This window comes from Arachis hypogaea, chromosome 5, assembly GCF_003086295.3.
Source record: "Arachis hypogaea cultivar Tifrunner chromosome 5, arahy.Tifrunner.gnm2.J5K5, whole genome shotgun sequence".
Classification (NCBI taxonomy): Eukaryota; Viridiplantae; Streptophyta; class Magnoliopsida; order Fabales; family Fabaceae; genus Arachis; species Arachis hypogaea.
Window position 1 is genome coordinate 76,513,483 of NC_092040.1, and position 23,523 is coordinate 76,537,005.

Below are 23,523 nucleotides of genomic sequence, written 5' to 3' on the forward strand. Positions count from 1 at the left end.
TTTGATCTATTAAATATTTATAACGTCAGTATTATAGGTTCTTTTTAATTTAAATTTAATCATTAATAAAATAGGAACTACTTTTGAACTGATCCATATTTTTGAGATGAAACCAAATAAATAATTAAAAACAATAATATTCATTTGCTGTCAGCAGACAATAAATTCTGGTTATCCTTGTTATATATTCTCCACTAAATTTATTCTCGATATAAAATTTTACTTCTCATCGTGGTTTTTCAACGTTTTGTTTGTGAGAAATGGGGTAGACCGTAGACCGCAAAAATTTTGGCAATATTGTCAAAACAAGATTGCAAGATCGCTAAGGCTGTTAGAGTTATGGGTATAACCCTTGTTTTGGGTATTATAACGTCTCCAGGACTTAGATTTGGTACTGGACAAAATGCTGAGAACAAAAACAATGAACAAAGATATATAAATTAGTATTGTTATATTTTATTTAATAATAAACTAAATATAAAAAGGATGAACTATAAAAAATTAATTTACCTTTTTTTATAAAATTAAAAAAAAATATGATGATAAAAAATATAATTATAAAAAATTAAAAAATTATGCTTTTATTTATTGTTTTTTTATATATATAAAATATAAAATATATTAATTTATTATCTTAAAATCTCATATTTGTATTTTAGATAAGATTTTATATTTTTATCATCAATTATCATATATTTATATATAAATACTATTCATACCCTAATTAAAAAAATATAAAGTCAGACCTAATAATTTAAAAAAGGTGGTCACTTCTATTTGTCTGACCTATCAAGAGATCCGGTATGACAAGGGAGGTTCGGTCCTACTTATTTGAATAAATAACTATCTCTCGAAATCTCTCTTACTATTTTTGCCTTATCTAAAAAATAGATCTCAACAAACTCTCAACATAAAAAAAACGGTTATTTATCAACAAAGGTGGAACTACTCCAAAAAGGTGATTATCTATTCTACTATAAATACACTGACAATCTACTAAAAATCTATTTAAAATCCTTGTTAACTTAAATATTTGAGTCTCTTGGAAGTACCACCCCTACTTCCTCACAAAAAAATTAGACGGCGACACCTCAGCACCACCAGCACAAATTAAATACGGTCGCAAAAAAAGTCCCAATCTCACATTTAGACACAAATCACTATTTCAAATAATCCTCAAAACAAATACAAATATTATTTAACTTATTTTTAATATATATTTTATTCTAATAATTAACTTTAATATCTCATTTTAGTTCCTACTTGACGTAGTGGTATAAACAAACGCACTCCTATTGTTTTGTGTTGATTTTAGAATTACTATGTTTTTTGTGTTGTTAAGTGTTGTTCCTTTCAAAGTCATTGTATTGAATAGATTATTATTTTTTATCATATAAGATTTAAACTAGTTCAATGTCTATTAATTATTGAGTTGTTTCAATAAAATTATTCAAAGCGTTCGACAAAATTAGAACTATTTGTTATAAGCATTTTTGTTGAATTAACAAATTCTTTTATGAGTATCGAATTAATTTATATATTTTATGATTAAAATTATTTAGACATAAAATTTTTATAATTAACAATAATAGTTTATTCATATTTCTTTGTGTAAAAAGTAAATATTATCAAATTACTGAAAAAAGACACTAATTTATTGTGCAAAAGGTTTTTAATTTATACAATAACAGCCTATTATATTTTTACTTAATTATTTTATTTAACCCTAAATATCAAAGGTTATACATATGCATAATTATTTTATACTCTTTTTAGCATTTTTGTTGATATTAATACATATTCTGACACACAACCTAGATTCACCTAACATAACAAGAAAAATTGGGATGTACGCTATTTTTATTTTTATACTGAATTAATTAAGCAAAGAAAAAAAAAGAGAGAGTAGCAACTAGCAAACATCTGAGTCTGATTCTTCATAATTCATATCCTTCCACCCACTAGCACGACTGCACAACCCTATAAATATTATCACACCTATTAATAAACACACACATACGCTCACACAAAAATCAATTACATTATAAAACAACATTGTTGAGAATTTTGCAGAAAACAGTTGTATAGCAACAACAACACAAGCACAAAAGAAAACAGAGAAGAGAAAAGAAGAAGGAATAATAATAATAAAAAGAAAAAGTAACAAAAAAGAAGAGGTATGGGTAGAGGGAAGGTGGAGCTGAAGAGGATTGAGAACAAGATAAACAGGCAAGTGACGTTTGCAAAGAGAAGAAACGGTTTGCTGAAGAAGGCTTATGAGCTTTCTATCCTCTGTGATGCCGAAGTTGCTCTCATTATCTTCTCCAACCGTGGCAAGCTCTATGAGTTCTGCAGCACTTCTAGGTATTCTTTTCTCTTTCTCTTTCTTTTCTTGTTTGAATCTCTGTGCTTTTCGTTGTTGCTGTTCATCAAGTTTCCATCTTGCAAGTCTTGATTTTTTTTTTGTTTGGTCTTTGATCTGATTTTTGGGTTGCTTTGCCTGTGATCTACTTTTTTGGTTCCCATCAACGGCATCCAGAATCTATTTTTCGCTTTGGAGCTTAACTCACAATCAATTAAACATAATTAATATCTTGCTTCCAGCTTCCACCTTTCTTTTTATTCATAGGGCTTCATGAATTATACTGGGGTTTGGTTTCTACTTCCCTTTCTTTTAATGAAAAATAAGAAGAAAATAAAAATAAGTTTATTGCGTTTTGATTTTTTTCAATATTTTTATTTTTAAAATTTTATGAAGAAAAAATAATAAATTCATTTTTTTGTTTTACTTCTTGTTTTTTTTTAAATTCCGAAAATAAAAAAATAAAAAATATAAATCAAACGTATTTTTTGTTTGTGTGCTTTGATTTTTTATGTATTATTTTTTATATTATTTATTTATTTATATATTTAAAATAATTAAAAAACGGATTTAGTAGACCAGATTGTCCTCCTTCAAAATTCCAAACTCGATTTAATTAGTTTCGACGGTTTTTCCTTAAGCAATTTTCTTCTGTCAATGTTTAATGAAAATTGGTTTGACTTTGAAGAAATGAATTTACTTAGCAATGGTTACGCAAAATAATTTGTTGTTCTTCTTCTTCTAACAAAAAGAATCTTAGCAGCTGAGAGAAATGGTTTAAAAAGAGATGGGAAGAGAGGAGATCAGAGATCTCATGTGCTCTCTCGGTTTTGCAAAATCCAAATTCTTGGAAGCTTTTGGTGTGTCTTCCAAATCTTATACTGTAGCACTTATAAGTCATATCATCACCTCATTAAAAAGATAGGTTAATTAATTAATAAGCTATCAATCATTCTTTCTAAGATCGTCAGAGTTTTAACGTTTAGTGTGCCTATGTTATAGCAATAATATTTAAACCTTATATTCCTTTCCTCGGACAGCTTTTTCAAAACCATTAATTGTTTGATTGTTTTTTTTTTAAATGTTTTTCTTTTCAGATATTTCGGTATTATCAAAAATAATTTTTGACTATCTGAAAATATTAAAGAATTTGACCGTAAAAAGAATCTAGTTATTACTGATGTGCATTTATTTATTTATTTATTTTTCCATTCAAATTCGAATATGAAACATTTGGTCCTCTCGTTACCTCTTTTCTAATTAGTTATGTATGTTTCTTCCACTGGGACAAAAGGAAAGAAATTAAAAAGAAATGTGCATGATTAGATTAATGTAATAATGGATGGACCTAAACACTGAGAAGAAATGCAACAATTCTGCTTAGAGATTAGATAACATAACTAATTTTCTGATAGATACTCACTATAATGTCAGAAGTCAGAACTCATCAGAAAACATATCAATAAATTTGTATTCAATGAAAAGATGAAACTTGAGTACGATGACATGTTTTGCTGTTTTATGTGATGTGATTTGATATAGTATTTTAATATTTTATTTTTGTGTGTATTATAATTTTAAAAATACAAGAAAATATGATTATTAGATTATATATATATTAACTATGTTAGGAGTATACAAAACTAGTTACTAGAAATAATTATTAGTGTAAAATTTATATTAAAATATAAAATACATATTAAAAAGTAAATTATATATATATATATATATTTGTAGTAATTGATTTTGTGAATGATTTTTAGTATGTATATGATACTTTTGTATATTTATTGATGTTTAAATTTTTATGAAGATTATAAATTTAATTATCATGATAATATAATATTATTTAATAATTGAATTGACAAAATTTATTGAATGTAAACAAATTTTTTTTAATTGTGTATGTATAAAATATAGATATTTTGCTGAGTTGTCGTGTTCGTATATCAGATACATTTTAGACACGACATTCAATCGACGAGTGTATTTTTTGTGTCAAATTATGTCTTAGTAGAAAATTAAAAATTCTTCTCTAAATATATTTTAACACATATAAATACTATCACGTGTTAGCGTGTCCAGCGTTATTGTTAATATATTTTTAAAATAAATTTAAAAATAATATATATTAAAATAAAAAATATTTTAAAATATTTTATATAATTAAAAAATATTAAATATAATTAAAAAATTAATTTATATTTAAATATTAATAAAATATTAAATATTATTACAATTTATTTAAAAAAATTTATATTTTATATATATTTCATGTTTATATATTTTATAAGAATTTAAAAGTATACCTGTATATATTGTATCATATCAAACATGATAGTGGTGTATATATGTAATCACTCAACCCAACGTGTTTATTATCTTGTCACTTAACTAGAATATTTACTGTTAAAATAGGTTTTTATCTCTCCTACAGTGAAATTTTATCGTTGTATCTTTTATGTTAGATCAGCATTTTAATTTCCAAGATAATTAGCGTTTAGATTCTGTAGAGCTAAAGAGTTATAGAAATATTGGGGACAAAGTTTATAAAAAAGGTTGGCCTTTGTATTATATTTGGTAATAGCTTTGAATAATGATAAAATTTATATAAGATTTATATTCTATTTTTTTGTCACTATTATCTTTATTCATTAAGAATATAAAAGTTATAAAATAATATAGATAAGTTTTGTTTTTATTTTTCATTCTAAATAATATATTTGAGATCATTTATTTTATTTTTTGAATTAGATGACTCATTTTTGTTCTTGAGCAAATTTCTCTCTCATAATCATTAGTATAGCAATGAATAAATAGTTAAATGTCACTCTTGACAGTATAATGACTAGTTGATATAAACATCTATTAATTATTGTCAATATAATATTTAAAGTTAATTTATGTGACTTAATATTGTTTATCAATTTTTATTTAATTAAGTTTTATGAATCAATTTCGAACACTATATTGAAGCAATTAAAATATGACTACATCAAGTAATCGTTACAGTACAGTAATATTTAATAGTTGATATTAATATATATTACACTAGGGGATATAAAAATACAAGTTTGGCCAAGGATTTACACGAATAATAGTTCTGAAAGTAAGAGATTTAATTAATTTTTTTAATGACCAAAATGACCTATATAGATCCTGATGAAAGAAAATTATTCTGCCTTATTGATGTGAAACAACATCAGCATTGTTCTTGAACACCATGGATTTGCCCCAAAACGTGTCTCACAAAGAGGGATAAAGTGCTTAGAGCAGTAGAGCTAGATAGTAGAGAATAGAGACTATGCTTTTTTAGTCATTGATTCTATGCGTGAAGTATAGGCCTTTACTGGTAGTAGTAGTAGTAGTAGCAGCAGCAGCTATTAAAGCCTATCTCACAAAGAGACAAGAGATCAGAGGGCAAATTAACACACAAAACTCTGAGACAAATATAATTTTTTGCCTTTGATTAAAACCTTAAAATTGCAGGATTAATGATACTTATGTGCATGCAGACATATGTGTTTGTGAATATTAAAGGGTAACATGAAATTTGTTATCTCTTCAATAACAAGATATCTTAGGTTTCTGAAAAAATTTGTAGTAATTTTATAAGTTTTGGTCCAAATTTTTTTGACGAATTTGTAAAAGTTTTTAGATGAAAAAAATATTTATAAGTCGGAAAATTTTATAATGTTTAAAATATTGGTGTCTAATTTGCCTAAAAGGTGTGAGCTAGCGGTAATAATAGACTCCATCTTTTATTTTTTATTTTTGTATCAAATAATTCAAAAATTAGACATTGTAAAAATAAGCTTATAAATTATTTAAGAATTACACTATCAAACCTATAAATCACGGGTGTGGAATGAAATGTATGACTAAGGATTCACTTTTATATACAAATAATATCACTGAAGTTTTACATATTTATAAATTTATTGTTATAATTTTTTAATTATTTAAATTTTTTTTCTTAAATATCTATAAATTTACCACAAAATTTTTTTTGGACAGACTTGATTTTTTTCTTAAAAATTTTCAAACGATATATTTATTCTATTACTATTTATTTTATTTTTCTATTTTTTCCTCAAAATTTCAACTTACCATCGGATTATTAGTAGGTATGATTTTGATTTGAAGTACCCAATCACATGAGAGAGAGATAGATGTATAATTTGGTTTTTTTTAAGAAAATAATATTTCTACCACTTTTGTTATACAATTTTTTTTATGGCATAAACCACAACTTAAATCTTTTATATTTTCTAAAATATGTGCTAGAGAGGAGAAGTGTAAATAAAGATGATGTATATAATATTTCTCTTTATTTTTTGTTTTTCGTTTCAGAACCATTATCCTTGTAATTTGTTTAGTGTTTTAAGGATATCATCACCTCTTCTCTTACTGGAAAAGACTATTAATCTCTCTTGTAGGGTAATTAGAGTTAACTCCCTACTCTTATTGTCATAAAAGTAAAACTCAAAATTTTTCTACTTTTTTTTATATATTTTTTTATTTTTTAAGACGGTTGTGTGTGGCTGCCAGTGTAGTTAACACCTTGTATAGTAAAATCATAAATTGAAGCAACATTTGACTTCAGTAAACTAGACAACTAGAGAACACCACTGATCTCACTTGAACCTACCCCATTTGATAGAGTGATCATGCATGTTGTCCTTTTTTTTTTTTTTTTTCTATGCGACAGCAATTAGGTTTGAAATTAATATTGAAGGATAGAGAATACACTAATCTATTTTTCACATTAGCTGAACTCTATTTTTTATTTAGAAAAATATAAGTAATAATAATTAAATTCTATACTCTTTTATCATAAAAATTTTAACATCATATTATGAAACATCTTTTTTAAAAATTTGATGTGTTAGATAAAGATATATAAACAATAATATATCTAACAATATATACTAACTAAACTTCTCGTAGAATGTGCATATTGTCTCTAACTGCATATTTTCAAGAAAAATTGTGGCATGTAATTAGTATTCTGGAAGGTACAGTTGACATTTATCTTATGGTCGTAATTATTTTATATGGAAATTACATTAATATTTAGGACTACATTGATCAGCTAGGTGACTGCTGATATAGATTCAGAAATGAGCCTCCAGTCCTGTATTATTATCATAGAATAATGTCTACATTCTCATTAATTTCTTCCATAGATAATACTTGGAAATAAAGGAAGATCTCAACATAATACAAGAGTAACCAAGCATTTTTCTAATAACCAGGCATTTTCAAAAAACCTTGTTATAGATTTTCTTGTTTTACAACAGTAACCAAGCTTTTTTCCTAATAAGTGGTACAGATTAATGGATCAATTAATCAAATGATGTTGGCATGATGTTGTTATTCATTTACATAAATAAACCATTATGTTGATAAGATTGTAGAATTATTATTTATGTTTTTTGAAAGAGAAGTTGCTGAATGTAAAGTTGATAATATTTTCACAATACTATTAGTAAATGAAGAGTGATAATTTTTTTCAAAACATAATTAAAATTAAAATTTTTGTAATGGTATGAAAAGGTTGTACATTGAGGATTTAAGAACAAACTCTCTTTTTAGCTTTAACAATTAGAAAAAGAAATATAAATTATATTTTACTTCTATTTTCTTAGAAAGACATAAAAAATATTAAAATGAAAGTTGAAAAAAAAATCAGTTGATCTGTGATAGTTGGAAACTTGGAATCAATAGTATTACATGAACAATTTAAAAAGACGATTGCAAAATTAAAAAAAAAAGGCGTATATTTGTATTTATACTCCAACCATACAATTTTTCATACCTAATTAAGGTAGTATGGGTAATAGAAAGTTATGGTTAGGTCATGGAATGTAGACACACTAATAGAAAAATTTATGGAGATATTGACTCCATGACAAGAAAAAAAAAATTAATAGTATGTGCTTGCAAGAAATGAGATGGGTGGAGAGAGAGTTGTGTATTTTCAGATTTTATTAGTTTTAATGTAGAGAAAATCTAAAGAATAAAAATGCGTCAAAAGAATGGATAATTGGATTATCACTATAAAATTTGTGGTAAAAAGATCTGAAGGTGTTTTTCGTATAATTAGCACATATGCACTATAAATAGTTTTAGAAAACACTGTTTTTGGGAGGAACTAGAAAATTTGATCCAAGACACATCATTGAGTGATAAGAAATTTTTAGGTGGATATTTAAACGACCATATCAAAAAGGATGTGAATGAATATGAAAAAAAATATGTAAAGGCCATGATTTTGGGGTTGACAAAACTGAGGTTAAGACCTTTTTGAGTTTTTCTTCAATTTCTGATATTCTTATTGCAAATAAGTCCTTTAGCAAGAGAGAAGAACACCTTATAATAACTTACAAGGATGATAAGACAAGCTTTTAAATAAATTTTCTTTTGTTATGGTGAGTTGACAAAAAAATTTACACTAATAATAATAAAATTATTTTTTGAGAGAGTTTAGTAACACAATATAAGGTACTCATCATGAATTTTTACGTTGAGCAAAAAATAAAAAAATACATTAAAACAAGAACTCCAAAATACAAATGACATGTAAAATGACATAATAAAAATTATCAGAAGAAGAGTAACAAAAAAATTTTTGGTAATACTAAAAGAATTGGAGTAAGAGACAAAGAGTTATATATGGTGGTGGAACACAAATGTCAAGCCTATACAGAAAAATATAAAGATAAAGAGAAAATATTTTAAAGAGTGGTATTTGTATCTCAATACTGAAAATAAGAAAAAAAAATAAAATAGTTAAGAAGAGACAAAAGTGATAGTAAGCGAAATAAGAATAAAAGCATATAAGGATCTTTGTTAGTCTTTTAGTTTGTGTATAAACTGTAGTAAAATGGAATATATAAAATATAATTTCGGCATGAGACAAGAAAAATTAGAGAGAGTATCTTATCATAACTAAAGTCTTTTAAGTATCTTAGGTATATCATATAATATAGCGGAGAAATCAAGGAGGATGCATAACATAGAATATAAGCAGGTTGGTCTAAGCGGTAGAGTGCGTTTAGTTTTATATGTAAAAAAAATGTATTTTTAGAACTTAAAAATAAATTTTATTGCACTATCATCAGATTAACTAGACAACTATGTTATATAGAACAAAGCATTAAACGGCAAAATGTGAGCATAAACATAAATTCAATATGGTAGAGATGAGAATATTGAAATAACGACTACACACGTATGAATAAAATAGGAAACAAAGATATGAGAAAAAAATTGAAGTAGCGCATATTGTTAAAAAGATGATAGAATTTTATTTCAGATGGATTGAACATGTGGGAAGAAGATCAATAAATTATTCAATTAGAACGATGGATTAAATGACAAATAGATAGATGAAAAAAATAAAAAAATTCAAGAAAATCATACCTGAATTAATTAGAAAATTTGCGTATAAATATTTTTATTATAGACTTAATACATTATAGAGTTCAATGATATTGTTAATTTATATAGTCAATCTCATCTAATAAAATAAGTCTTTAATATTATTAGTTTGTTTATTAATTGCTAAAAACAATTGTTTAAGATTAAAAATATAAATACACTAAGAAACATAATATTATTTACATGAACATGGTTAAAAGACATGATTAAATAGTCTTATATATTTAGCTAAATTACCCACATTATACATAATTAACTGCTTTGATGATGGCATTGTTAGCTGTTACCTTGGTTATTAGATTAGGCATAGCATCTCTTCAATTACCCTAAAGTTTATAATTCATTGCATCCTTGAGCTTCTGATGAGGCACCTCAACCATTAACCACAGGCATATCTTTGATATTGTGTTGACCCAATTAAATTTGGGAAAAAAGTATAGGAAATAACTTTTCAACAAACGCAACATAAACCAACTCTATTATAATTTAAATTTTATAAATAAATAAAATTTTAAAATTAAAATTTAAAATTAAAAAAAAATTATACATTTATCGTAATCACATTTATAATACACAATAAAAACAATTTATAAAAAATCTAATCTATTTTTATTCACTTTGAAACAATCAAATTTCTCCCTCTACAAACTCGCTATCTTAATGCAGTTTTGACGCTGTCGCTCACCGACCACCATCGCGTCTTTCGTCGCGTTACACAGTCTTTTCCTCGCGTCCCATCGCCGTTTTTCTTTCGTCGACGCCCCCTCCCACTGTTCCGACGCATCTGTACCGCCACGGCCCCGGTCCGTTGCGACGCATCCACCGCCATGGCCCCAATTCGCGATGCACGATCAACTATTTCGATCTATAGCGGCTCCTCCACTCGCAATGCGCGGCCTCTGTGACTTCCTCCTCGCAACGCGTCACCGCGAGTTCCTCACTATGCACGCAACGCCATCCAAGATGTCGTTGTTAGTCACCCTACGACTCTTTTTTTTCTCCTCCTCCTATTTGGTTTTGAATGATTCTTTTAACTAGTTTTTTATATTTCTTTTTCCTAAATTTCGGATGATTCTTTTTATTTATTTTGGATGATTCTTTTTTCTATTTTTTGTATGTTCTTTTTTAGGATTTTGATGATTTTTTTCTATGTTTTGTATGTTTTTTTTTTTAGAATTTGGATGATTTTTTATCTAATGTTTTGGTATATTTTTTAGAGTTTGAATGTTTTTTTTTTAAAAAGATGAAGTAGGGTTTGCATAATAAATGATAAAAGGTGAATTAGAATAAGAAGGAGTAGTTAATAATTATTAATTTTATATTTTTAAAAAAATAAAATTTAAATAATAAATAATTAATAATAATTAATTAATATAACATGTCATTTAAATATATTTGTTAACTTAGTTGTTGGTTATACCTTATTAAATTTTTAGCAGAATTGTAAATTTAGTAATTTTGGTGTTATTAATGAATTGGGTTCGGTCTAAAAAAGTGCTGAATGAATCAGGTATAGGTTCTAATAAAATTTTGAGGTATTATTATCAAACTGGGTTCGGATTTGGCTTAACCTATTAATGTTGGGGAGAATACAAGAAGGAAAGGGCATAGCTGGCTGGTCAACTAACACTTGGGTTCAATTCGAAGTCATTATCTTTTTACCTTGGTCTTAAATATGCTTATTGATCATATTCAAGTAGTGAATATACGAAAATAATAAACAGTGTCTTGTCAGGCATTTTGTATCCACTAAATATAGGGTGAATACCCATTCCTCTCTCTGGTAATTTTTTTTTGCAGGACCATCAGGTCCCAACAAAAGAAAGTATCCATTTCGATACTTGTACTTTAATATTATGAGACTAATTAGTTTTTACCTTAATTATTTTTTTTAGAATATATTTATGTACACATTAATTATTAATATATTTATTATTTAATTTTTATAAATAAAAATAATTTAAGAATTATTAATATCTTTAAATTTTACACAATAAATTTAACTAATATATATAAAAAGATAATAAAAAAATATTTAAAAAACAAATATATATAAAAAGATAACAAAAAAATATTTAAAAAACTAAACGATCCTAACAATTACCCAAAATACAATCAAACTCCCAACAAAAAAAATTTTCAATTATAATTAGCTCTTAACGGATAAATCAACAGTTTAATATGTCAGATAGGTTTATTCCATTAATATAAAAAAAAAATATTGATAAAAGAATCAATCAGTCTCAGAAGTAAAAGGATATTTTTTTGTTGAACACCTCATTATCTTTCGAGATAATTGTCAAGCAAGAATCATTTAATATATTTTTTTTCTCTTAAATATATATCATATCAATTAAATTTAAAAAAAAACTATGAAATACTAGCTACTAGTCTTATTTGTATTTGAGAATTTAGGTTTTACTTTGAATAATTAGCTTATTATTATTATTATTATTATTATTATTATTATTATTATTATTATTATTATTATCTCAATAAACTAAATTTATATAACATAATAATATTTTGTAGTGATATATAATAATATAAATGTTTTCACACATAAATAAATAAATAAAATACTATTTAATTTGCACACCAAAAATTAATTACCAAAATTACAATTTATTTTTAATGAATAAGTATTTTAATATATATTTTATAAGCATGGCTGATTTTTTATATACCACAAAATATATTTGAAATATAATTTGTATGAGGACCAACACATTATTAAAGTCAGAACAATATATATACACATATGCTTATTATTTTTTTCTCTTAAATTCAAAGGGGGCAATTGCCCCATACAGCCATATGTGGATCCGTTCCTCAAGTCCTTGCAGCATGATGCATGCTTTTGGTAAATGATACAGTTTCGGTAGAAGAATATAATTAAGGTAATTAAATGAAAAGTCAGAGATATGGACACAAGTCATGAAAATACAGAGTTTCTGTATAATAGAGTATATATTTGAGATGCATGTTTACTTCACACACAAATTCTAATTTAGATGAAAAAGTTGGAGTCTACCACAAGTTACAAGGTTTTAGTTTCTTATCAATTCCTTTGTCCATTATTAATTAGTGAGAATTAAAAGGACATATAAATAGTAGAACTCAACATATAAATAGTAGAATTCAATTAAGTTAGATGCTCAATGTAGAGGAGCATTTTGATGGGTATTATTATTTATTTGAAAAAAATAAAAATAAGAAAGGAAGTACCAAACTTTACCAGTAAAATTTACTGATAAATAACGCTATCAAACTCTCAAATTAACTTATAAAATTACACCAGTAAAGTTTTTTGAGTTTAGCTTTCTAATGCAATACTTTATGAATTAACTAGTTAACTAGTCTTCATTGATAGACAGAGACTTGCTTATAATCTTCATTGAATTAGAATTATGAAAACACTGATCATAATTTTTTTCTTTTTTTAGAATAAAATGTACAAAATAGAATACACACAAAAAATAATACAAATATCACCTTTTATTAACATATATGCAGGAAAGATGATAATATTACAATATAATGAATGAGTTGACAAACTAAACAGTATAGAACTAGAAATAAGTGCATCAAAAAAATAAAATACATTACATGGAGGATAGTTTTATGGTTTTAAACATCCAAAATGAAAGTATTAAAATTGATTGAAATGCTAACTACTTAATTGTGAATATAATTAATTTATGATAAAACAAAAATATAATATATTGTTTGATTCATGTAAGTATTTGATCTCATTCAGTGTGGGAAGTCATAGTTAATTTGACTTTGTGTTTTTGTTGCGTTTATTATAAATATATATCATACTTACATAGTTACTGTACTATTATTGGTTATAAACAGCATGGCGAAGACACTTGAACGGTACCAGAAATGCAGTTATGGTGCCTTGGAAGTAAATCACCAACCTGCTATGGAGACACAGGTGTACTTATTTTCCATTCAATTTATACGTTTTAGAGAAAATGACAAATACGTCTTTGTCCTTTTAATTTACAGACATTTAAATTTTCGAAAATTTAAAAATACATTTAAATTTTTGAACTTTTTTCAAAATCTGAACATATTGATTCTTCATATTTACTTGGGTCTGTCAGACTTAACTCAACAGAAAAATTAAATGTGACTCCCGTTATATTAACCTGGTTGATAGGGATGCACACGTGAGAGAACTTTTAAAATTGGATAAATTAGACTCAAGAATCAATATGTCCAGATTTTGAAAAAGTCAAAGACTTAGATATATTTTTAAATTCTCAAAGACTTAAATATCCGTAGACCAAAATGTCAATGATCGATTTGTCCTTTTCTCTACTTTTTAAGTACAAAAATCAGCTACTACATAGGTAGATTAAGCTTCGTGAATCATAACTTTTCACAAAGTTTATGGATACTCCTTAATTGGGAACTTTGGTATGAACCATTACTATAAATAGTTACTCACTCAATCACTAGGTCTAGTGATTAGTTCATACTCACTCTGATTTTACTGTTACATTTTGTGTCGTGTAGTCTCATTTATATTTTTAAAATGCTGCATAAACAACTAGCTTTTAACAACTATATATACAGGATAGGATAACTATAGAGAATAAGAGAGATGTATATAATGCGTCTTAGATAATAAAGTTAAAATTAAACTTATTTATTTATTGTATATAGTTGTGAGCTGTGATGTATAATTGTCAAAATTAGTTTCAAATAAGTGTCCGTTATAGAAGTATGGATTAAGGGAATGATTATCTTGATTTCAGATAAATTAAACTAATTGTACCAAACTATCTTTGTTAAGTTTTATTCTTCTTTTTTTTTATGTGGATATATATATACTCCTTCTTTTTCATTTGATTAATTTGATAAGAATATTAGTTAAAAATTCAATTAATGTTGTATAATTTTTTTTTAATAAAATAGTAGTATTTCTTTAAGATTATATACATTCTTATTAGTTTGTATTCAAAAATAGGTAATAAATATCCAACAAATTATAATTTAAATGACATATTTTTCTCATATTTACTTAGAAATGATAAATTCGAATCTCACTTCTAATATTAGGAGGAAAAAAAAAAGTTAGCAGGTAGTAAATGTACACTTTGTGTGTGTTACAAATAACATTTCTATAACCATAAATACAAGCTATCCAAGTCAAGAGAAAATTCTAACATACATGTCCATATATTGTTGAGTAGAGGCGCTATCAAGAGTATCTCAAGCTGAAATCAAAAGTTGAGGCACTACAGAAGACTCAAAGGTATTATCAAGCTAAAGCAGACATTTGACTTTTTTTTTTTTTTTTTTTTTACGTGAAAAAATAAATTATATTTTAATTTCATGTATGTAGAAATCTCCTTGGGGAAGAATTGGATAACTTAGATGTTAACGAGCTTGAACGGCTTGAGCGTCAGCTTGACTCCTCGTTGAAGCAAATTAGGTCTAACAAGGTATGCAAATTTAGTATCTGAGTCTTCTCTCTTGCTTGCGTGGATATTATTATATATGCTTGAAATAGATGAAATCAGAAACTGAATAGGGTGGTTCATCATAAGAAATTCTTAAGTTCCTTCTATGCGTTAAATTAGCAGTAACTTATCGCAGTTATTACAGTTACCTTGCAATATTGTTGTAATTGCGGTCATATCTGTAAGCTGCATCGTGTATGTTGTCCTGCAATTTGAAACCATGTGGTTTCTGAAAGAACATCTTCATGCATAGTGTTTCTCATTTCCAATTATAGTGGACATTTTCTTATTAAAAATATTATTTGCAATCAATCATCGTGTATTTATATATAAATATATATGTAATTTAATATATTTTTAATGTATATTTTATATTTTTATGTGTATTTTATATTAATAGTTAATTTTAATGAAAGTCACTCAAATAAAGACACCTAAAACGTCTTTTTTTAAGGATATTTTTTAGTAATTAAAATTTAACATATATAATCGATTAAATCATGTTATTTTTGTCAAAATTAGGTTAGACATTGATTTAACCGAAAAAATGGTGAATCAAATTTTAAATTGGTTTAAATTAATATTATTTCTTTTATAAAAAATAACTACAATATCCTTATTATAGAGAATGATTAAAATACTGTTATTATATATATATATATATATATATATATATATTAATTTTAAAAATTCAAAATCCTAATTCTACGATAGAAAAATAAAAGACTAAAATTTAAAATTTTCAAAATTAATATATATAATAGAAGTATTTTAGTCATTTTTTATAATAGGATATTGTAATCATTTTCTATAAAAAAAATAATATTAATTTAGATCAGTTCAAAATTGGATTAACCATTTTTCAGTCAAATCAATTTGTCTAGCCTAATTTTGACAAAAATAATATAATTTAATTAATTATATGTATTAAATTTTAATTATTAAAAAACATCTTTATAAAAATATATTTTTAACGTCTTTATCTAAGTGACTCCTAATTTAAATTATTAATTTTAGTGTACACTTAATATGAATATTGTCTTACTGATAGTTTATAGTAGACTAATCTTAACTATGGTAGGCGAGTATAATATGTTATTTGTCAAAAAACATGACCGTAGCTCTTTTTTAAATTTAAAAATTAATTTATTAAAGATTAAATTTGTAGTTTGGTCCAGTTTTACACTAAACAAAACCTGATTTTAAAACAAGTTGTTTGTATATACTTATTAAAGTTATTTAATTTTTTGATATATTAATTTTTTTAATTAAACGATTTAAATTTATTTTTAAAATTAAAACTGGCTAGTAATTTTAAATTAAAACTAATTTTAAAGTTAAATTTTTACATTGTAAAATAGTGGTTTTGTGCCATTTTTAGATTATTTAAAATGATTTAGTATAGTTTTATTTGGTTAATTCACCTAAATAAAGAAAAATAAAAAATGAATTATAACAATAAAAATTTTTAAAAGTGTTACAAAAATGTGATGTTTGAAAATTGTGCCAAGATAATGTCAAAGATCCTGACATGCATATTGTAGTATTCTAATTCTCTCAATCAAACAAAGAACATGGCATGCATAATTAACGGCAGACTCAGAAAAATTTAATAATAAAGTGTATAAAAATAAAATTTTAGTATAATTATTTATAATTTAAAATTAAAACTATTTATATTTATCAAAAATAAATTAAAATTATATACACAAACATGCATATATATATATATAATAATTAAATTTAAATTTTTAATAAATTAATTATTCAATAAAAATATATTAATCTAGAATAATAAAAAATAACTTATAATTAATTTTTTTAAAATTAAATATTTTTATTTTTTATGTATTTTTAAATAGTTATTTAACTATTTATTATTTTTCATTCATCTGAAAAATTTTATTTATTATAATATTTATAATATAAATATTTTTTTAACCAAAACAATTACCCGGCTAGACCAAATTATTTTAGTAAAGAATGTTGATATATTAATATATAGATAATATGTATTTTTATCTTAATTAATTTTAAAATAAACACTAATAATTTTTGTTATATTTAAAAATTAAATTTCAGTTTGATTATTAACAGTATTAAAAGTTAACTATAACTATTTATTATTTTTTATTGAGTTAATTTATTTATTTATTTTCAGTTTTTATATCAAAAATCAAATTTAACAAGATAATTATAATTTTTTTTTATCATAAAACTCGATATCTATCTATAATTTTAATTTTTTTTTCAAGATGTGTTGTGGGGCAAGTGCCCCCTCTATTTTCTTATTGGGTCCGTGTCTGTGCATAATGTAGTGTTTAGTTTCACAACAAATACAAAGATGTAGTGTTTCATTTAAAAAGATATTATTAAGTAAATACATACTAGTAGGCGTTAAAAGTAAATAGAATTAGGTATGAAGTTAGATGCTACAAATACCCTCTTGGCCTCTTCTATATTTACATAAAATTGTTTAAAAGATGATACATCTCTAGTAGACAATATAATGAAAAAGAAAAATAATAATATTTAAACTCTACATTTACATATTGCTAGATCTCACTTTATTTACTTTTAATACTAATATTTAATTAATAATTTTTTTTTAAGTGAAACAACTATATCAAGAGTGTATGTGTATATCTATTAAATTCTATTATATTTTAAATTATGGAAAGAACCTGAAAATTTAAATTTATCACATTTTTATAACCTAATATTAAATGTCATATTTTTTAAAATTTGAATGATTTTTCTTATGTTGAAAAAAATCTCGAGTTTCATTTTAGTAAACTGTACTATAAACACTCCTAGTCAAATATTTGGAGCTATGCTCTTAAATTTTTTTTTTCCTTATAAAAAGGAGAAACAAAGCTAGAATCCATGCATTCTACACTCAGAAATTCTATCATTCACATATTCTTATCAATCAGAATCCGCCCATCCGCTTCATCTAGTGCTTTTTGTTTAATTTGTAGATTTGATTTTTCCCTCTAAGTCTTGGTTAAAAATGGCAGACGACCCAATTTCGCAAGTTAATTATGATGTTCTACTATATAAAAAGAACTATGAAATGGAATGCTCAAACTAGTACGCATCAAACCATGTTTACATGGATTCACTGATAAAGCTATGTATTTTTCCTGGTTCCAATTCAATAACATTGGTTTTTTGAATATTAGTGGTAACAACTATTAGTATCGTAATATATATAATTCCTTGAATAATTTATGAATTTTGAAAATATGAATGTGTATTCCATATTGTTTTATCATTTTAAAACTTTATTGTACTTGTGTTTTGCGTTATATATGTTCAGTATCAATAGTATCAGTGCTTTTCATAGTATATAATTGTTTCAAGTACTTGATCCATAAACTTATGATTTACATTATGATTCCAAGAAAATTTGGTTGGTTAACTGTTCCTTTTTCAACAGACACAACTTTTGCTCGACCAACTCTCGGATTTGCAAAGAAAGGTAAAATTCTGTTTGTATTTTGTGCATCATCTATTTAGTTGATTATCAAAAAATACTTGATGGAGTCAATCATCAAATAACTTATTATACATTTCTATATATTTATAAAAATGTATAATATATTTTTTAATTAAATAATCAATTATTACAAAAATAAATTAAAATCTGCTATAATAGGAAACTCAAGTATGCAACAGATGAAAAATCATATTTGGATCTTTCTACTAATATTCAAAACTTATTATCAAAACGTCACCATTTTGCATCTAATTAACTAAATTTCACCATTTTGTTATGGTGGCAACTAATTTGCTGTTTTATTTTTTAATTATAATTAATTATAATAATATAGAAAGAGTGACATATGAGTAATTAGTTTTAAAAGAATAATGTTGTTATGTTAGATATACACTGTCTGATTTTGTGTACAAATAGTAAATTTTTGGTGTGCACATAATGCATTAATTTATTAATATAAAACATGTACTTGTAAAGGCTGGCTAACTCTGTTTTTAATGGATTCATAGGAAGAGATGCTGTTGGAAACAAATAATGTCCTCCGGAGCAAGGTATCAAGACAAAACACTACTGTTGTTCATGTATGTTATATGGATCATGTTTTTCTTAAAATGAAGAGGTTGAATAAGTGAAAACGTGAGAATTTAGTAATCTTTGAATGAAAGTAGTGGAGTTCATGTAGAATAGAGATTATAAATTCAATGACGACTCATTTTTTAAGAATAGTTTATTGATCCTTATTTTATAACAACTAAACTCTTATCTTTTACTCTTTGATCTTAGCTTATTTGACACACTCGCTCTCAAACAAAAATGTTATGTCTGCAGTTGATTATAGAGCAAACAAAGTTACAAATAGTCAATAAAAGTAATCTACACTGTTGCTAATTATGGGATTGCTGTTTCTGAAGATATTCATATTCATTCTCATATATATATATATATATATATATATATATATATATATATATATATATATATATATATATCGTTTAAACAACAAAAAGTTGTTGTAAGGCCATAGTTAGTTACAACCTTAGTCCTTTTTGCTTATGAAATATTATTATCTTTAATTAGGGCAAGAATACAATATAACAATTGCATTATTTAAGGTGCGACCGCGACCACAATAATCTAAGAGAACCTTTTCTGCTTGGTGAGACGAGGAGAAAAGAAATAAGACAAAAACCATTTTCTCGTTATTTTGCTTCAAAAGTTGGAAAACTGAAACTTAGCTGATACAACATAAAGATGATCTTAATTTTGGGATTTCAATGTATTCTGATTTCATGATTTTCTGCTACCTCATTTGATTGATTACTTGACTTATCTGAAAACCTTTCATGTTTAATGGATGCAGTTGGAGGAAATTAATATGGCGATTCAACCAACATGGGAAGCTAGGGAGCAAAATGCTCCCTACAGCCGACACCCTCAGCAATCAGAGGGATACTATGAGACAACACAATGCAATAGCACATTACAAATCGGGTAATGTTCTTTTTATCTCTAAGGGTGTTTTTTTATTTGTGATGTAAATAGGATGGAAATTTTCGAGCATATTGAATTTATCCATTGAAATCTTAACATTTCAATCAAATATACATTATTAATGTGATAGGAAATGTGAGGCACTCAGATAATATAGATAGAGATAAATAAAAATAATTGTATTTGTATTTTGTTTGGAATGAGAAATTGGAATAGACACGCGTCTTTGAAAAAACACTTTTGTTAACATTAAAACCAAACAGAAGCGATATTTGAAATTTTTTTTTTTTTTTTACAATACAAAGACTAAGATTTTGAAAATTGAAACTCTTATTGAATTGAAGTCAGAGATTTAAAAGTTTAGAGATTTAATTAATATTAATTGATTTATCTGTTTTTAATGAGTTTGATTTTTTTTTCTTTTACCATCAATTTTTTGACTTGAACTCGAAGAACTAGTTCTTGATTTAACCTAACAGAATTCATCGGTTCAATTTAGTTTTTAAAACAATAATTAAGGTAGATATTTTCTATCTTCACTTTTAAAAGATATAAAAGATATTAAAATTTTTTATTTTTAGCACAAAAATTATATTTCTATCTTTATGTATCTTTTTAATCGAATGAATTTCTGTATCAATTATTTTTTGTATTTTTGTCTGTATCTATTATCTCTTATAATTTTGTTTTAGATATTTTTACTTTCTCTATTTTTATACCATTCAAACATTATACAAGTGCATAGAAATTATGGTAAACGAATTTCTGCAGCTATTGTCTTTAGGTATTTCTATGTTAAATATTTCTATTATCTTTATCTGTCTATTATTCAAATAAATACTATGTAAGTGCATAGAAAATAGGGTAAATTTTATTTTAAGAGAACAAATATTTTGCTTTGCAAAGTAGCTGATAACTTGTCAACTTCTTCTTCCTCTCTATAGATACGGTTCTTCGGTGACAAATGATGCAGTAGGTGGTGCAGGAACATCAACCCAAAATGCTAGTGAATTCATGCATGGATGGATGGAAGTATAATAGATCAAATGACCTAATTTGATTCATGATACTAAGGAGCAAAAAGTGACATTTTTAGACATTTTATGGCCTAGAACAATAGGCTTTAATAACAGGTCTTCTCATGAAACATAAAACTTACAATTACATTTTATATGTTTATATTCCAATAAGGGATGTATGTTTCCTTGTGGAATTTGATAAAACCTTCCCAAATTTCACCCATCATACATAATAATCATGTGGATTATTTAATCCTCATGATGGGTTTGTTGATGGTTAAATATATGTTTGTATGTTTAAGTTGTAAAGTAGACAAGTGCTAGTGGTTGCTGTTTCTTTTTTTTTTATACAGAACGTAGACCATTTTTGGGTATAAACTTTTGTTCCCTTTCTTATACAGTGAATGAGGAGCTAGTGAACTCTAAAATTGTATTCTGATGTGCAATATTAGTTCAATGGACTAAAGATTATGGTTACAAATATCTGGATTTAATTTGAAATATACCTTGTAAAAGTTTTTTATGCTATCATTTAAGTATATGTTAGATTTTGTAACCATATTCAGTTTTTTCTCCTATTATTTACTCAAACGTTAGTATTTATTTAAATAAAATAATGTTAAAATTCTCATATATTATATTGTATTGAATATGTGACCAAAAAATATGTTGTATCGAATATTAAATTGAGAATGTATATTTTGTAATCGTCTCCTCCTATATGGATATTTTTCATGCTCTATTAGGATTATTAATATTCTATTCAATCTGGAGTTGTTTTTTCTAATTAAAATTATAATTATTTTATTAAACTTAATTTTTAAATTCTAAAATTATAAATTATTTTATTAAAATTAATTTTTAAATTCTAAAATTATAAATTATTAATCCTAAATTATAAGTTATAAATTTTAAATCATTTAAAAATGAGAATTTTAAAAATAAAAAAATTAACTAAAATTAACTAACTAAAAAATAATTTTCTGTACTTTCTCGTGGCAAAATGTCATTAGGTTTGTGTTTCAAAATTGCTAGAGTTTAATTTTATCACTTAACTCTGGTATTTTGTATAAGACTCTAGGTTTAGGATTCGGTGGTCCCAGAATCTTTGGACCACTTAATGGTCCCATTAAAAATATGTTTTTAGAGTTTTTTTAACAATTGCTATATAATTCTTGAACTAATTTTAATTACAAATTAACGTCATATATTTTATTTAATTATAAAAACTGTTTTTTATTTTATAAATTATTATTTTATCAATTATCTATTATATTTATTAACAATCAAATACAAAAACAACAACCAATTATATCCTCCATTGATCCTAATAAAGCTTTTGGCCATTCCAATCGATTAAAATATTAAATTTGATCTCGTGACGTTCGTCCATGGTTTCCAAATCGTGTTTCCTTGAAATTCAATCGATTGGTTTATCAAAACAATCGATTGAATTGTAACTCAATCGATTGAATTACAGTGTATCACAAAACAATCGATTGAAAGTTGTAAGGTAGAATAGTTTTCGCTTAAACTAATCTATTGTTTATACTTTCCATCGAATGAATGCCCAAAAACAATCGATTATTTTTGTTACTCAATCGATTGAATTCACGAAAACAACATGGATTTACCAAATACAATCGATTGGAAAGTGATAACATTGAAGTTGTAGCCAAATTCAATCGATTGGTAATGTAATCCAATCGATTGGAAGGTGATGAAGTTGAATTTTTTGCCAACTTCAATCGATTGATAATGCTACCCAATCGATTGAAATGTGTCCTGTGCCTATTTCAATCTTGTTATCTTTTTAGAAATTATCTTATTATTCATTTATCTTATCTTTAAAATAATATCTTCAATTTTTGCTGTTTTATTTTGATGTAGATAAACTAATCTTATCTTTTTCTTAATATTAACATTATAAATTGGTAAATAATCCATCACTAATTATTCAATCCCACCATTGAAATCATGTATCATTTTCTTTAATTATAAAAAATTAAATTGTTTTTCTTTGGAACATCCATCTATTCAATATCCAATTTTTTTAATTTTTTATCCGTCTATTTAATATCCACTATTTCTTCATCGTTAATCACCGTTGCAGTAATCAGCAAAGGTCCAATCAAATTTTTCGTTATAGTGTTCAAAAAATAAACCATCGTTTTGATTACAAAATCGAGGTCAGTGAACAGAATCTCTAATTTTGCAATTATT

General features: G+C 25.1%; 1 protein-coding gene across 2 annotated transcripts; it reads left to right on the forward strand.

The window, feature by feature from the left end:
* The first annotated feature begins 1,889 nt into the window (after positions 1 to 1,889).
* On the forward strand, positions 1,890 to 21,781 carry LOC112801668 (agamous-like MADS-box protein MADS2). Of its 2 annotated transcripts, none has more exons than XM_025844542.3 (8): positions 1,890 to 2,364; positions 13,670 to 13,751; positions 15,019 to 15,080; positions 15,171 to 15,270; positions 18,731 to 18,772; positions 19,300 to 19,371; positions 20,151 to 20,281; positions 21,226 to 21,781. In XM_025844542.3, the coding sequence occupies exons 1-8, from the start codon at positions 2,180 to 2,182 to the stop codon at positions 21,317 to 21,319; spliced, it is 768 nt and encodes a 255-aa protein (XP_025700327.1). In that variant the 5' UTR covers positions 1,890 to 2,179; the 3' UTR covers positions 21,320 to 21,781. The 2 variants fall into 2 exon arrangements, with proteins under 2 accessions (XP_025700327.1, XP_025700328.1); XM_025844543.3 differs by having other exon boundaries at positions 1,893 to 2,364; positions 19,300 to 19,341.
* Positions 21,782 to 23,523: the final 1,742 nt, after the last annotated feature.

Bases quoted from the DNA above. Each gene is read 5' to 3' on its own strand.
- LOC112801668 (XM_025844542.3), top strand. From the start codon at position 2,180: ATGGGTAGAGGGAAGGTGGAGCTGAAGAGGATTGAGAACAAGATAAAC. The intron at 15,081-15,170 runs GTATTATCAAGC...TCATGTATGTAG, and splicing joins GCACTACAGAAGACTCAAAG to AAATCTCCTTGGGGAAGAAT. The intron at 18,773-19,299 runs GTAAAATTCTGT...ATGGATTCATAG, and splicing joins TCTCGGATTTGCAAAGAAAG to GAAGAGATGCTGTTGGAAAC.